Source organism: Leucoraja erinacea, chromosome 4 (assembly GCF_028641065.1).
Source record: "Leucoraja erinacea ecotype New England chromosome 4, Leri_hhj_1, whole genome shotgun sequence".
Taxonomy (NCBI): Eukaryota; Metazoa; Chordata; class Chondrichthyes; order Rajiformes; family Rajidae; genus Leucoraja; species Leucoraja erinaceus.
Window position 1 is genome coordinate 17,712,845 of NC_073380.1, and position 14,787 is coordinate 17,727,631.

Genomic DNA, 14,787 nt, shown 5'->3' on the forward strand with positions numbered 1-14,787 from the left:
CACTTTACATGAAATGTGCACATGTGTGTTTCCAGTCTGGTTCAGAAGGTAAAAGGATCTGGAGCAGAAACCCAGGCCAGTCTTTTCTGCTCCAAACCTGGAGTACATAAGTTAATGGTTATAGATATAGATATAGAGATAGAGATATATATATATATATGTATATATGTATATATATATATATATATGTATGTATATATATATATGGTAGAAGGTAGCTATATGAATTAATCAATTAATTAATTAATCAATCAATCAGCCAAGTATGTACACATACAAGGAATTTGCCTTGGTGCTCTGCTCGCAGGTAACAACACGACATACATTTGACTTTGACTTTGACAACGGGAGAATAATGGAGAGCAGGGGAGAGACAAGACTTTGCCTTCCATCACAGTGAGGAGGAGATTCACTGTGATGGATGTTTGTGTAAATTGTGTTGGTGTGTGTCTTGGTTCTTTTTTTGTTGTACGACTGCAGAAACCAAATTTCGTTTGAACTTTATGTGAGGTTCAAATGACAAATAAACGTTATTGTTTTGTATTAACAATTAAAAATGACACATAAACCATTAAACATTAATAATAAAACATTATAGTTTAAACATGTGAACAAAATAAAATAACAGAGCAAAAGGAGGCTACAGACTTTTGGTTATTGAGTAGAGCTACTACTCGTGGAAAAACAGTTTTTATATCTGGCTGTGGCGGCTTTGACAGTCCGGAGTATATACAGTATATATGCCACATTTCACAGCCATTTGGGTTACAGAAATTTGATCTTACAGTAATCACTAATCTTTACCCAAAAATCTGAGATTGAATAAAATTGGCTGTGGAACTTATATAGGAATAACGAATAAACCAATAAACACAAAATCCATTGTTGTTTTAATTTTCAGCTTGCATTTCTTGATGCATGCGGGCAACGTGGTTCTTTTTCAGTGCAATAGGTTAATTTTGCTATCCAGTAGTTTTTCCTCCCCAAGTGTTTTCCTAATTATGCCCCCTCACGAAGTCTGAAACAAGGTCAACACGCTTTATTGCAAGTTGTAAACCTAAACAACCAGAGAAAGGAATTTCACAGAATCTAAAACTTTTTTTTTTATAATGAATTGATGCCGGAGAAAAACATTTGGGGAACAGCTAAAGCTGTGGGGCTCACGACATCACCTGCAGTCCTCAGGAGCCAGCAAGTAAGAATCTCATTGCTCCGATTCCAGGACATATAACTATTAAACACTTTTCTCTCTCTTGACTCTTCAGAGATTTGCTCTGAAAATTGACCAGGCAAAACCTTGTGCTGTTCGACATACTCGCACAGCATGGTCGACATGAGGTCGGAGGAGGTCTTTGTAACTCTCCTTCATGCTCAAGAGTAGTCCTTGCGTACTCGAGGCCTCAGCTATGTCGCGGCATCGTTTCAACATGATGAAAAACGCCCGCGAGTAAAAAAAGGTCGCCATGGAAAAAAATCAATATTTTTTTTCACTCGTATGTTTAGTCGTAGTAGGTCGGCAGGTTAGTCGTTGGCAATCGAGGGTAGTCGAAGGTATTTGAAGGTAGTCGAAGATAGTCTTCATCATAGTCGAAGGAAGGTCAAACGAGATCGAAGGAGGTCATATTCACTCTCCAATTTTCCCAAAGTTAGTCGTAGCTAGTCATAGCTAGTCGAAGCTAGTCTTCAACATAGTCGAAGGAAGTCAAAGGAGGTCTTCTACATAGTCAAAGGAGGTCTTCAACATTTCGTTTTGTCAAACTCTTCTAAACTCGCCAATTAGGTCGCCCAAGTGGGACACAGCCTCTTCACTCTGGCAATGGTGGAGGCTCAGGACAGAAAGATCAATGCGGGAATGGGAAGGAGAATTAAAATGGTTGGCAACTGGGAGATCCAGCAGGTCTAAGCAGACCAAGCGCAACAGTTAGGTGAAATGGTCATCTACTCTACGCTTGGTCGCGCCAGGGTAAGGCAGGCCCACATGGAGAGCACTGAATGAGATAAATGAGATAAGAGGAGGTGCACGTGAACCTCTACCTCACCTGGAGGGACTGCTGGACTGAGAGAAAGTTGTTGTTAGGGTTGTGCAGTGTGGATCAAGTGCCTGATGGTCGCTGGGAAGAAGCTGTTCTTGAACCTGGATATGCCAGTTGTAATGCTCCTGTACCTTCTTCCCAAAGGTAACAACAAGATGGGGAGGTCATTAATCATGATGGAATGGGCAATGCCCAACACTTTCTACAGACTCCCTCATTCCTGGGTGTTCAAGTTACTGAACCAGGCTGTGATGCAACCAGTCAGTATGCTCCCTACCGTACACCTGCAGAAGTTTAACAGAATGTTTGGCAACATGCCGAATCTCCTCAATCTACCAAGGAGGTAGAGACATTGATGAGTCTTCTTTGTGATGGCATCAATGTGCTGGAATGGGATTAATCTTCAGAGTTATGCACATCCAGGAACTTCAAGCTGTTGACCCTCTCCACTGCCATCCCGATGATGAAGATATGCTCACAAATCCTCGGCTTTCCCTTCCTGAAGTCAACAATCAGCTGCTTGATCTAGCTAATGGTCAGATTATCGATCTAACTCCTGCACTCAGATTCATCCTTATTCATTAATCCACCAACAATGGCGGTCTTGGCAGCAAATTTAAAATGGACATTGTGACTGTGTCTGGCTACACAGTTATGGGTAGAACAGGGGACTGAGCACACAGCTTTACAGTAATCCTGAATTGAGGATCAATTGTATCAATGTATTGAAGCGTAAAGCCCCTGTTTTGGTCTCCTAAGTGGGACAGGGGCTTGAGTGGTCATAAGGTCATAAGTCATAGGAGCAGAATTAGGCCATTCAGCCCATCGAGTCTACTCCACCATTCAATCATGGTCACTTATACTACCGTACCCTACTGAGGGGGTCACAATATACTTAATTTTAATTAGCTCAGCTCATAGATTACCGCTAGGATATTTCTATGGAACATTAATAAACTGAAAAATGGTTCAGTGTTAGACTACTGAATTATTTATGATCATCCAGTTGAAGTTATAAGAATTCATGTGTTGAGATGACAATAGAGAATTCTACTGATCCATTTGACTTTAAGTTCAGAAATTTGTATATCTCTACTGGGTTGTGACTTTAAAATGTGCTCAGTAGTAGTTAACTATCTGGTTCCTTGTAAAATCATTCGGCTGAATCAAAGATCTTTGAGGCAATGAAAATAACTCTGAAATAAAATGTTGCAGAAGAAATAACAATCTACTCATGACTATATGAAGGGTCTCGACCCGAAAAGTTGCCTATTTCCTTTGCTTCATAGATGCTGCCTCACCCGCTGAGTTTCTCCAGCACTTTTGTCTACCATCTACTCATGACTAAATATTTTTGACCACTTTCCATCAAGTTGCCTGGCCTGTTGGGCATATTCATTATATTCTGCTTTTATTTCAAATGTTCAGCATTTCTGCTTTTTCACAGACCAAAAATAACAATTAATCTCATCAGAAACATAAAGTAATAACAATAGAACGTCCACATTATTTCTGCATGAACTAACTGGAATTTATTTAACTCCACCAAGCTTCAAAGGAATAATCATCTACACCACAAAACAAATTGTGTAGGAACTGCAGTTTAAACCGAACATAGACACAAAAAGCTGGAGTAACTCAGTTGATCAGATAGCATCTCTGGAGAAAAGGAATGGGTGACGTTTCGGGTCGAGACCTTTCTTCCGACCTGAATAAGGGTCTCGACCCAAAACGTATTCCTTTTCTCCAGAGATGCTGTCGGACCCACTGAGTTACTCCAGCTTTTTGTGTCTATCCACAAAACAACTTGCTGGAGGAGCTCAGCGGGTGAAAATCTCTACATTGGGTTGTAAATGAAGTGCAGGAATCATGCGCCTTTAGGAGCAATAATTAAATGGCAACTATGTCTTGCAATTTGAGTATAATGGTATCCATGCTTCCTGGCATTCGTTGAGGTGAGCACCTGTGTAACGTCATCTCTGGACAATCTCAGCATCTTCACAAGTAGTGAATAAAAAGTCCTACCACTGTTGTAATTCTACAATCAGAGCAACATCCTCATAATTTACAATACAAAGCTACTTTAAAATGTAGCTTTACAGAAGATTGTGATTTCTCCTGCACCTCAGTAGACTTGCATGCATCACATGCACCAAATAAAGGAACTCGTTAAACCTCACTGTCAGCAAATTTTAGGTCACCCGACCTACTCTTTGGTCTCGACCCAACAGAGTCTGAAGAAGGGTCTCGACCTGAAACGTCACCCGTTCCTTTTCTTCAGAGATGCTGCCTGTCCCGCTGAATTACTCCAGCATTTTGTGTCTATATTCTCTTTGGATCTATTTCCATGTGTTTGTTTAACTTGACAGTGGTTTACATTAAGGTGCTATAAATATTTAATTTGTTAATATTTTATTAAATTGTTAATATTTTATCCAACTGAAATCATCAGTAAGCAATATACACATAAATAATAATCACATTTTGTTAAATGTGCCAAATGTGTGTTTCTTTTCAAACTGACAGTGCAAATCCACATTTAGCTTTTGCTAGCTCGTTCCTAATCTCTACAAATAATTTGCAAGGTTGTCCACTAGCTATTTCTTGTGTTTATTTTTCCATAGAAATGAATATGAACGTTACTCACTTGGAAACAGAACTATAATTATCTTACTGGAGCTTGCCAAATATACACATTCCTCCAAAGACAAAAACTGCAGATGCTGGAAATCTCATGTAAAAACAAATTATGCTGGAAGTATCCAGTAGGTCAAACAACTGATGATTGAAATATTATCTCAGTTCCTCTCTCCAGAGAAGTTGCCTGATCTGCTGAGTGGTAACAGTTATCTTTACACTGAAATAAACAAATCTGTGATTTCAAGATTCAAGAGAGTTAATTGTCATGTGTCCCAGATAGGACAATGAAATTCTTGCTTTGCTTCAACACAACAGAATATAGTAAGCATAAATAAATACAGAGCAGAACAGATCAGTGCGACCATATACCAATGAATATATATATATATATATATATATATATATATATATATATATATACACACACATAAATAAACAGATAAAGTGCAATGGGCTATTAAAGATCAGAGTTTTGTTTGAGTTGAGTTTAATAGCCTGATGGCTGTGGGAAATCAGCTATTCCTGAACCTGGACGTTGCAGATTTCAGGCTCCTGTACCTTCTACCTGAAGGCAGCGGGGAGATGAGTGAGTGGCCAGGATGGTCGGGACAGGACATCAAACTGGAAACTTCATGACTTTACAAATAATGATTTGTGTCATATTCACCCATCAATTGCCATTAAATCCGAGAATACTAATCTCTTGCGCAATATTAAAACAAAAACAAATCTAAATTTATTGCAAACTGAGTTTGATCCTGATCTCAGATGATATCGCCTGGATGCTCGATTTCCATCCATACCGCAAAGAAGAGATGTTAGGCTAATTAGTAAAGTGGATTTCCTTAATGCAGGAGCGTAGCACCAGAATGAGACAGGGGAGTTGACGTGCATGTGAAAGACAATATTTACAGGAAAATCAATGGGGGTAGATAGTGAGGAATTGCTTCCTCCAAGTGAGAAACGATAACTAGCTGAGAAAGTCTCAGGATAAAAGGTCTGCACTTAAAGGAGGAAACATTTTTTCCACTCAAGACTTTATAAATCTTTGTAAATGCAGTTTTCCTCCGTCATCCCAAAGACATGCAAGTTTGTGAGTTAATTGGCCTCTGTAAATTGCCCCAATGTTTACAAGGATGGATGTGAAAATGGGACAACATAGAACCATTATGAACGGGTGATCGAGGTTGGCATGGACTTGGTGGGCCGAAGGGCCTGTTCCCATGCTGTATTTCGCAACGAAAACTAAACTATTTACAGCAGATCGCAGGTACTCTAATCAAATATGTTCAATGTCAAGGTGGAAAGATGGTTGCGTTCTGATGGAATCCAGAAATAATAGGAAAGTGAATTAGGTTGGCCCAAATATTGATTGGGGAGCAGTCTCAAAGAGCCAATAGGTTTAATCTTTTCTAAACTTCTATATACTTACTGATGATGCAATGGTGAACTGAAAACGTAATCCATTGACTGCAAAGTGCTTCTGATCATCCCAAAGTACACAAAAGTCCCATACACAAGCAGGGCTCCTTCTAACTGTCCAGAAAGGACAGCTGCAGAATTTTTAAAAATATTTTATTTACTCTGCATAATGAATAAAAATCTCTGTAAATATATTATCTGATAAATAACATTCAAGTAATTTCTTACCCGAAATTGAACAGTATACTATATGTGGAGCAATCGCTTCTATATCTGTGTATCCAAGGCCCATTTCTGCTAGTTTCCCAGGAACATAATTTTCGATCAATACATCACAAACAGATGCCAACTGCAAGACACAAATCAAAGGAATCTTTTGTCATTATTACAGATTTCATCCATAAAATGGCAAACATTACACTGGAACAGCAATGAGAAAGAACACATTTTGACTACATATGAGATAACATGAATGTGCATCAATCAACTTTAACCTCCGTGTCAATGCTGCAAGCATTTCCTAAGCTATTAAGATAAAACTTGGCTTGGGTTCTAAAAGGGATGAAAACCAATAAACAGCAGATGCTCAAATCAAACAAAAACAGAAATGCTGGAAGAACTCAACGAATCAACCAGCACCTGAACTGAGAATCACCGCCCTGAAACGATGACTGGTTTTCTATTAATACAAATGCTGCTTGATCAGCTGAGTTCTTCCAGCATTTCTCTTTTTATTGGGATCTAATCATTTTCATTGATCCCTCCCTTGGTGTTAGAATCTGTATTTCCATTGTTTAACCACAACATTTCTAAGGATCCATATCGGAGATGTCCTCATTCGTTAGGGAATGGGGGTTTCCCTCTTCTACCACAGACGAGGCCCTCACACGTGTCTCCTCGGTACCCTTGATCCCCCTCCCCCCCAGTCACATTAGAGACAGAGTCCCCTAGTCCTCACTTTTCACCCCATCAGCCATCACATACAGCACATAATCCTCGGACATATTCGCCACCTCCAAAGGGATCCCACCACTAGTAACATCTTCCCATCCCCAACCCTTTCCGCAGAGAACATTCATGACGCAACTCCCTGGTTAACTGAAGAAGGGTCTGAAGAAGGGTTTCAGCCCGAAACGTTGCCTATTTCCTTCGCTCCTTAGATGCTGCTGCACCTGCTGAGTTTCTCCAGCATTTTTGTGTACCTTCCCTGGTTAACTCATCCCTTCCCACCCAAACCACCCCTTCCCCAGCTATTTTCCCCTGCAACCGCAGGAGATGCAACACCTGTCCCAATACCGCCTCCCTCGATTCTGTCCAGGGACCCCAACAATCTTTCAGGTGAGGCAGAGCTTCACTTGCATCCCCTCCAACCTAATTGACTGTATCCGCTGTCCTAGGTGTGGACTCCTATATATCGGCGAGGACAAGTGCAGACTGGGTAATCGTTTCGCTGAACACCTTCACTCAGTCCGTCTTGGTCTACGCGATCTCCCAGTTGCCAAACACTTTAACTCCCCTTCCCATTCCCTTTCTGACTTTTCTGTCCTGAGCCTCCTCCACTTTCAGAGATGAGGCCAAACCAAAATTCGATGAACAGCACCTCATATTTCGCTTGGGCTGCTTACAGACCAGCGGTATGGATATTAATTTCTCTAACTTCAAATAAACCTTGCATCCCCTCCCTCTCTATCCTTCCCCCACCCTAGTCATCGTTCTAGTTTCACTGTCGTCCTGCTTAGATCCACCGTTTGTATCCATTCATTATCACCGTCTCCGCAGCCAACAATGCACCATTGTGGGCTCCACCTTTCCTTGATCATCTTTGCTGGCTTTGATTTTTTTCTTTTGCATACCTTTAATTTATGTATTCTTTGTACCTTTTCATACCTCTTGTATCCCTCTCCCCTGACTGAGTCTGAAGACGGGTCTCGACCCAAACCGTCACCTATTGCTTTTCTCCGGAGATGCTACCCGAGTTACTTCAGCTTTTTAAATCCCATTTATGAATATGTAGCGGATAGAAGACACCAAGAGACCAAATTCAATTTCTGAAATTCAGTCCGAGTGTCAATAGACTGGTCACCACTTTGCCTGTTCAGCAAACATTACAGACAACAAATTTTGATCCCTTTGATTTGAGGCGACTTGTAACTTTTAGGACCCCAGAGTCCACTCTTTCAAACTATGCCTGCACTGATATAAAACCCACCGATATAGCACAGAGGTAGGTATTTGAATGTATGTAAGCACAATCCAGTTATACTGATTTTCCAGCTCCTTCCTTAGAGTCTTACAAATCTTTTCTTTCAATTACTTTTATTCTTTAAGCCTATTCAGTTAAGCCTAAAGGGCCTGTCAAATCACCTCTCAATATTAGTTTATCTTAGTGAAGATATTGCTTTTCCAGTCCATCCCTCTAAATGAAATCCCTTGGAGAGAGACTTCTACAGCATATAAACAGGCCTTCGCCACTGCTTGTCCACGGTGACCAAAATGCCAAACTGAGCCAGTGCCACTTGCCTCTGCCTTTTCAGAATCTCTCTGTCGCTCACTAACATCTTTTGCAAGCTAACAGATGTCTGCAGAGAGAAAAGTTGGTGATTCAAGTTAGCAGAGGTACTTTCTTTTTGGTGCTGCCTTGCTTAACCACAGATTGCACAACAAGTTAATAAAATACACAGCTGATGACATAAATCAAATGGCTGACAAGTTTCCTGGATTAGAAACATGGAAAATAGGTGCAGGTGTAGGCCATTTGGCCCTTTGAGCCAGCACCGCCATTCAATATGATCATGGCTGATCATACAAAATCAGTACCCCGTTCCTGCTTTCGCCCTATATCCCTTGATTCCATTAGCCCTAGCAGCTGTATCCAACTCTCTCTTGAAAACATCCAGTGAATTGGCCTCCACTGCCTTCTGTGACAGAGAATTCCACAGATGGGCGGCATGGTGGCGCAGCAGTAGAGTTGCTGCCTTACAGCGAATGCAGCGCTGGTGACCCGGGTTCGATCCCGACTACGGATGATGTCTATACGGAGTTTGTATGTTCTCCCCGTGACCTGTGTTGGTTTTCTCTGAGAACTTCAGTTTCCACCCACACTCCAAAGACATACAGGTATGTAGGTTAATTGGCTTGGTCACTGTAAAAAATGTCCCTAGTGTGTGTTGGATAGTGTTAATATGTGGGGATCGCTGGTCGGCGCGGACCCGGTGGGCTGAAGGGTCTGTTTCCGCACTGTATATCTAAACTAAACCAAAGATTCACAACTCTCTGGGTGAAATAGTTTTTCTTCATCTCAGTCCCCCAACATCGGGAACAATTTTCCTGCATCTAGCCTGTCCAATTCCTTAAGAATGTTATATGTTTCTATAAGATCCCCTCACCCATCAAAACTCCAGTGAATATAAGCCCAGTCCACCCATTCTTTCATCATATGTCAGTCCCTCCAACCAAGGAATTAACCTGCTGAACCTATCCCTCAATAGCAAGAATGTCCTTCCTCAAATCAGGAGACCAAAACTGCACACAATACTCCAGATTGGATGGTCGCATTTCAATGCAAGATTCTGACTTACTAGCAATTTCCCAAGTGAGCAGCTATCTTAGTTTGCAAACATGCATCAAAAAAGAATCACTTCCCCCAACTCCAACCAATTGCAACTCTGACAAACTCCTGAGTGCCTCCCCACATAGACAATCTTGTTGATCGTTAATGGGCCCTATTCTCCATCTTGTTACTCTTTTGGCCATCAGATACCTGTACATGTAAAGTGTTGGGGGAGTGTTTCACATTTCCAACATAAAACAAGCAAGTTCCCATAGCTACGGGTTTAATCTGGAGAGGGTCAGTACAATGAAGGAATAGTTGAGCAAGAATGTGTAGAGGGAGGTAATACTGGTCAGATCTCTTCTTGAGGATGAATGAACTGGAGGGCCCTCTAAATTTTCTAATTTGCAATGTAGATGTACAGGGTTTTAATTTCCACAGTGAAGATGAGCCAGTTGGAACCAGGGAATCAGAAATTAATAAAATGACAAAGGGTATCAGAAGTAACATAGATTACGTGGGAAGGGATAGGACCCATCAAGATAGGAAGAAGTAGGTTTGGTAGGGCAAGAGCAGGCTCAAATAATAGGTCTACTGGGACAACCCTGCATGGTCATCAGGTCCTGAATTTTATCCACCTTAATGACCTTCCTGGCCCCCGGCATCTTTTAATCTGAAACTGCCCTTGCATAATCGCATTCCCCACACTGATCTCAATGTCCCCCATATCTTTCTCCTTGGTGGAAACAGTTGCAAGGTACTTGCGTCCTATCATTCCTGCATCCCCAGACTACAAGAACAAATTCAATAGACAATAGACAACAGACAATAGGTGCAGTAGTAGGCCATTCAGCCCTTCGTGGCAGCACCGCCATTCAATGTGATCATGGCTGATCATCCCCAATCAGTACCCCGTTCCTGCCTTCTCCCCATATCCCCTGACTCCACTATCTTTAAGAGCTCTATCTAACTCTCTCTTGAAAGTATCCAGAGAACCAGCCTCCAACTGAGGCAGAAAATTCCACAGACTCACAACTCTCTGTGAGAAAAAATGTGTCATCTGATCCTTGAGCAGTCCTACCTTCTCCCTGGATACCGTCTTGTTTTCAATGTAGGTATAAAAAGTTTTCAGATTTTCTTTAGTCTGAATCGCCCGAGCCACTTTTGACCCCTTTCCTAATATTACATAAAGGTCCTGTCTGATACCATTCTCTTAAACCTTGCAGGCACTTCAGGAAGTGGTGGAGGTAGGTCACAAAACTTCAAAAGTCTGTGGACAAGCACTTAAATTGCCAGGTTACGGAGACTGCACACCAAGCGCTAATAAAAGGAATTAGTAAGGTTGGCTACTTGGACGTAGTGAAGGGTGAAATTGAATTCTCCAATATTACGTTATACTGCTCCAGCTGCTCTCTCTTTCATGTGCACCCCCATCCGGCTTCATGCTTACCCATTTCCCCACTATCCCAGCCCCCTCCAACCCTTCTATCTATATCTGCCCCTGTGGCTTTAAATATCATTCCTCTTCTCTCCTTATCTGACACACTTTTGTCTCCTTTTAAACTGTAGCCAACTCCACCTCATCACCTTCAACTATATACACCTATTATTTGCCAGGCTTTGTCCCGCCTGGCAAATCCAGGCTTTGTCCCGCCTGGCAAATCCAGCTTGAAAGTGTGCTCCATTTCTTCCCCTCAGTTATCAGGATTCCAAATATTTTTTTCATTAGCTAAGGTGTAATCCGATTCTCCTCTACCTCATTGCAGACATTGGACTGTGTCTCTGGAACTGTTGTGCCATAATGCTGAGAACTATATGCTGCACTGTGTGTCTTTCCCCTCACTCTACCTGTTGTACTTGACTTTGGCTTGATTGTATTTATATATGGTATTATCGGATTTGATTGAATAATACGTAAAACATAGCTTTTCTCCGTACTCGGTACATGTGACAACAATAAACCTAAACCTGGACAGCGCCTCCTGCGAGTGTGAGGTCGCAACACAGACAGTGGAGCACATAGCCACCAGTTGCCCAAACACCGGCCACCGAATAGTGAACGAGGTCTGATTGACCTGGACGATGACACGTTGGCCTGGCTCACCTCAACGGAGCTGCAGGTCTAGAAGACATACGACAGAAGAAGACAAAGCAGATGGGGGAATCGAGTGAAGGAGACATCAACCTTTAAACTAGTATAAATGTGATAAAAGAATTCAACATCACTTCTAGCAGCAAAGATAGTGGAAACCAAGAGTCTTCAGAAAATTGTGAGAACATGGTTTCTTAGTCTGAAGAAGGGTCTCGACCTGAAACGTCACCTATTCCTTTTCTCCAGAGATTCCGTCTGACCTGCTGAGTTACTGCAGATTTTTGTGTCTATCTTCGGTTTAACCCAGCATCTACAGTTCCTTCCTACACATGGATCAGAAGGTGCTGCACACTGCAGGAGTAGACATGTCTGAGCAATCTACAGTATAGTATTGTGAGAGTGATAAACCAACATAAGGTAAACGAAAGACTACAGCAACGTGGGAACTCTTCACCTAGCAAAACATTTTGCTGATTTTGTGATAGCATAGATGTACTTATTGCTAAACTGAAAACCTAAGTTGAAAGTTTACGCCATATGGGTGGCATGCTGGCGCAGCGTTAGAGTTGTTGCTTACAGCACTTACAGCGCCAGAGACCCGGGTTCGATCCTGACTACGGGTGCTGTCTGTATGGAGTTTGTACGTTCTCCCCGTGAGTTTTCTCCGAGATCTTTGGTTTCCTCCCATATTCCAAAGATGTACAGGTTTGTAGTTAATTGGCTAGGTATCAATGCAATGTGTCCCTAGTGTGTGTAGGATAGTGTTAAAGTGCGGTTGGAGCAAACCCGAAGAGCCTGTTTCCATGCTGTATCTCTAAACTAAATTAAACAAAACCACAGGAGCTGAAGCTAAAAAGTAGAAATGAACAGGATTGTTTACATATTGGGTTCATTGAAACACTGGGATAGAGACTCCATATTGTATTGAACGCTGAAGTCAGAACACTCAGAAACAAATATAAAAGGATGCCAGAGATGCATCACCATCTAGTGGCGTCTTATGATAGTGCGGTAAGTATCAAGTCAGCTAGTACCGCCGACATGGTGAATCACTAATGAATGATTATTGATGAAGTGTATCATAGAGTGATACACTCATGGAGCAGGCACATGCCGTCAGGGTAGGCAAGGTAGGCAAGGTAGGCACTGCCTACCCTGACTAAAATTATAAAATGATAATTATGGTAGGCATAATTCTCCGTGCCTTTCATGCGCAGTACATGTAATACGGGAAAGTCTGTGCAGCTGATGTGCCGTCAATGCTGCTACAAGCTGTCAATGACAAGGGGAGCTGAAGGCAGCTGAAATTCTGCCTTTGCAGCATGGACTGTGTACAGCGCAATACGCAGCGCAAGCGGTTGTAAAATGAGAAGCGGCTGTAAAAGGACAGCGCTGCTGGGAAGGGTGGGGGGGGAGCCTTTCACAGCATGTCAGGAGTCTGGCCAGCGGTAAAGTTGCGGTAGGTCAGGAGCGTTGAGAAGGAGGGGGTCGGGGATCATGCCAGCAACCAGCTCAAGAGCGGGTCAGCAAGCAATAAATAACAGGACAGCGGGCGGTGGTTACTCCATGTGTCAGTGCGAGTAACCTCAATTGGTCCTTTGTTCGCACTGACACAGGAGTAAGCTCCACCGCCCGCTGTCCTGTTATCCATCACCCGCTGACTCGCTCCACTCTATGTACTTTGCTCTTGAGCTGGTCACCTCACTGTTCAGACGGAGAGCACTGCCAGATTTGAGTGGGCCGGCAGAAGGCGCTGAGGTCCCGGCAGCCGCTCACAGCCAACCGAGCTTCTTCCCTCCCCGTCCACAATGCAGTGGCTCCGCACCCGGTGCGCCGCGGCAGTGGTGAGTGAGTGAGTTGCTGGCATTATCCCCAACGCCCTCCTTCTCAACGCTCCTGCCCTACCCGCAACTTTACCCCAGGCCAGACTCGCCACACGCCGTGAAAGAAACTCTCCCCCCAATTGGTCCCTTTAACTAGTATTGTCATTCAATAAGATGACAACTGATTCAACTTGTCCCTATGTGCTCCAGTTTTTCCCACCATCTCTCCACCTGCCATCACCCTCTACCCCGCACCCATTCAGTAATTCAGAATGAAGGAGACTTGGAAGGCTTGGGCAAATTGAATTGTTACTTTCTTTATTTTTATTTTTTATTTTTTACGGAGAGGAGAACAATCTGCGCATGCGTGGTTTAAGATTTTTTTTAAAGCCGACTAACTGCCTACCCTGAGTAATTACTCACGGCACGTGCCTGTCATAGAGTGATACATTCCATCAATATTAATTTATAAATGGCAGCAGAAAAAAATCAGCTCCTCCTGGAGTCCAAAAGGAAGCACAATATTGCAGAAATTCAAATCAAGGGACCTGCATCATATTGCAGGTGGTGCAGGGATTTGTTCTCTATTGGAGAAAAATGACTGCAAGAGCTTAAGCTAAGCATAAATATTTCTAGAAAAGCAAAATTCTGCAGTTGCTGGAAATCTGAAATAAAAACAGAGAATACCAGAAATTGCACGTTATGTTGGATATACAGAGAGAAAAACAATGTTAAAGTTTCACCTTTTGTCATAATTGGAACTAATTGAGAATAAAGACTTTAAGAATCAAGGATGACAAAAATGCTGGAGGAACTCAGCGGGTGAGGCAGCATCTATGAAGCGAAGGAATAGGTGACATTTCGGGTTGAGAGATTCAAGGAAATGGGGGGAGGGAGAGAGAAAATAACACGGCAAGTCCCACGATGCAGTGAAAGGTAGAAGAAAATACACGACAAAAATGTGATACCATAAGATAGCAGAAACATAAAAAAAGATGAAAGTGCAGAATTAATACAATTACCAAACAAATTTGGAAGAAAGGTTGGAAATTTGAAAGAAAAATTCTGGACAAAAAAGTTATCTGAAATGTTGAACTCAATATTGAGTGTGGTAGGCTAGTCAGAAGCTACCACTATCTGTTTTAACATTGCATCTCCTCTCGTCTTGTCTGATGGAAACACATTTTATATTCATGCTCATGGCTCAATGCACTGATATCTTTGAAG

The 14,787-nt window shown here is 42.2% G+C and overlaps 1 protein-coding gene across 7 annotated transcripts in view; it reads right to left on the reverse strand.

Moving 5' to 3' along the window:
- Positions 1-14,787, reverse strand: part of sugct (succinyl-CoA:glutarate-CoA transferase) — a 404,067-nt gene that overhangs the window by 345,392 nt on the left and 43,888 nt on the right. For all 7 annotated transcript variants that reach the window (XM_055633822.1, XM_055633824.1, XM_055633819.1 and 4 more), the window contains exon 6: positions 6,324-6,444. In XM_055633822.1, the coding sequence (XP_055489797.1) occupies positions 6,324-6,444 (121 nt within the window). The remainder of the gene's footprint in view (positions 1-6,323; positions 6,445-14,787) is intronic.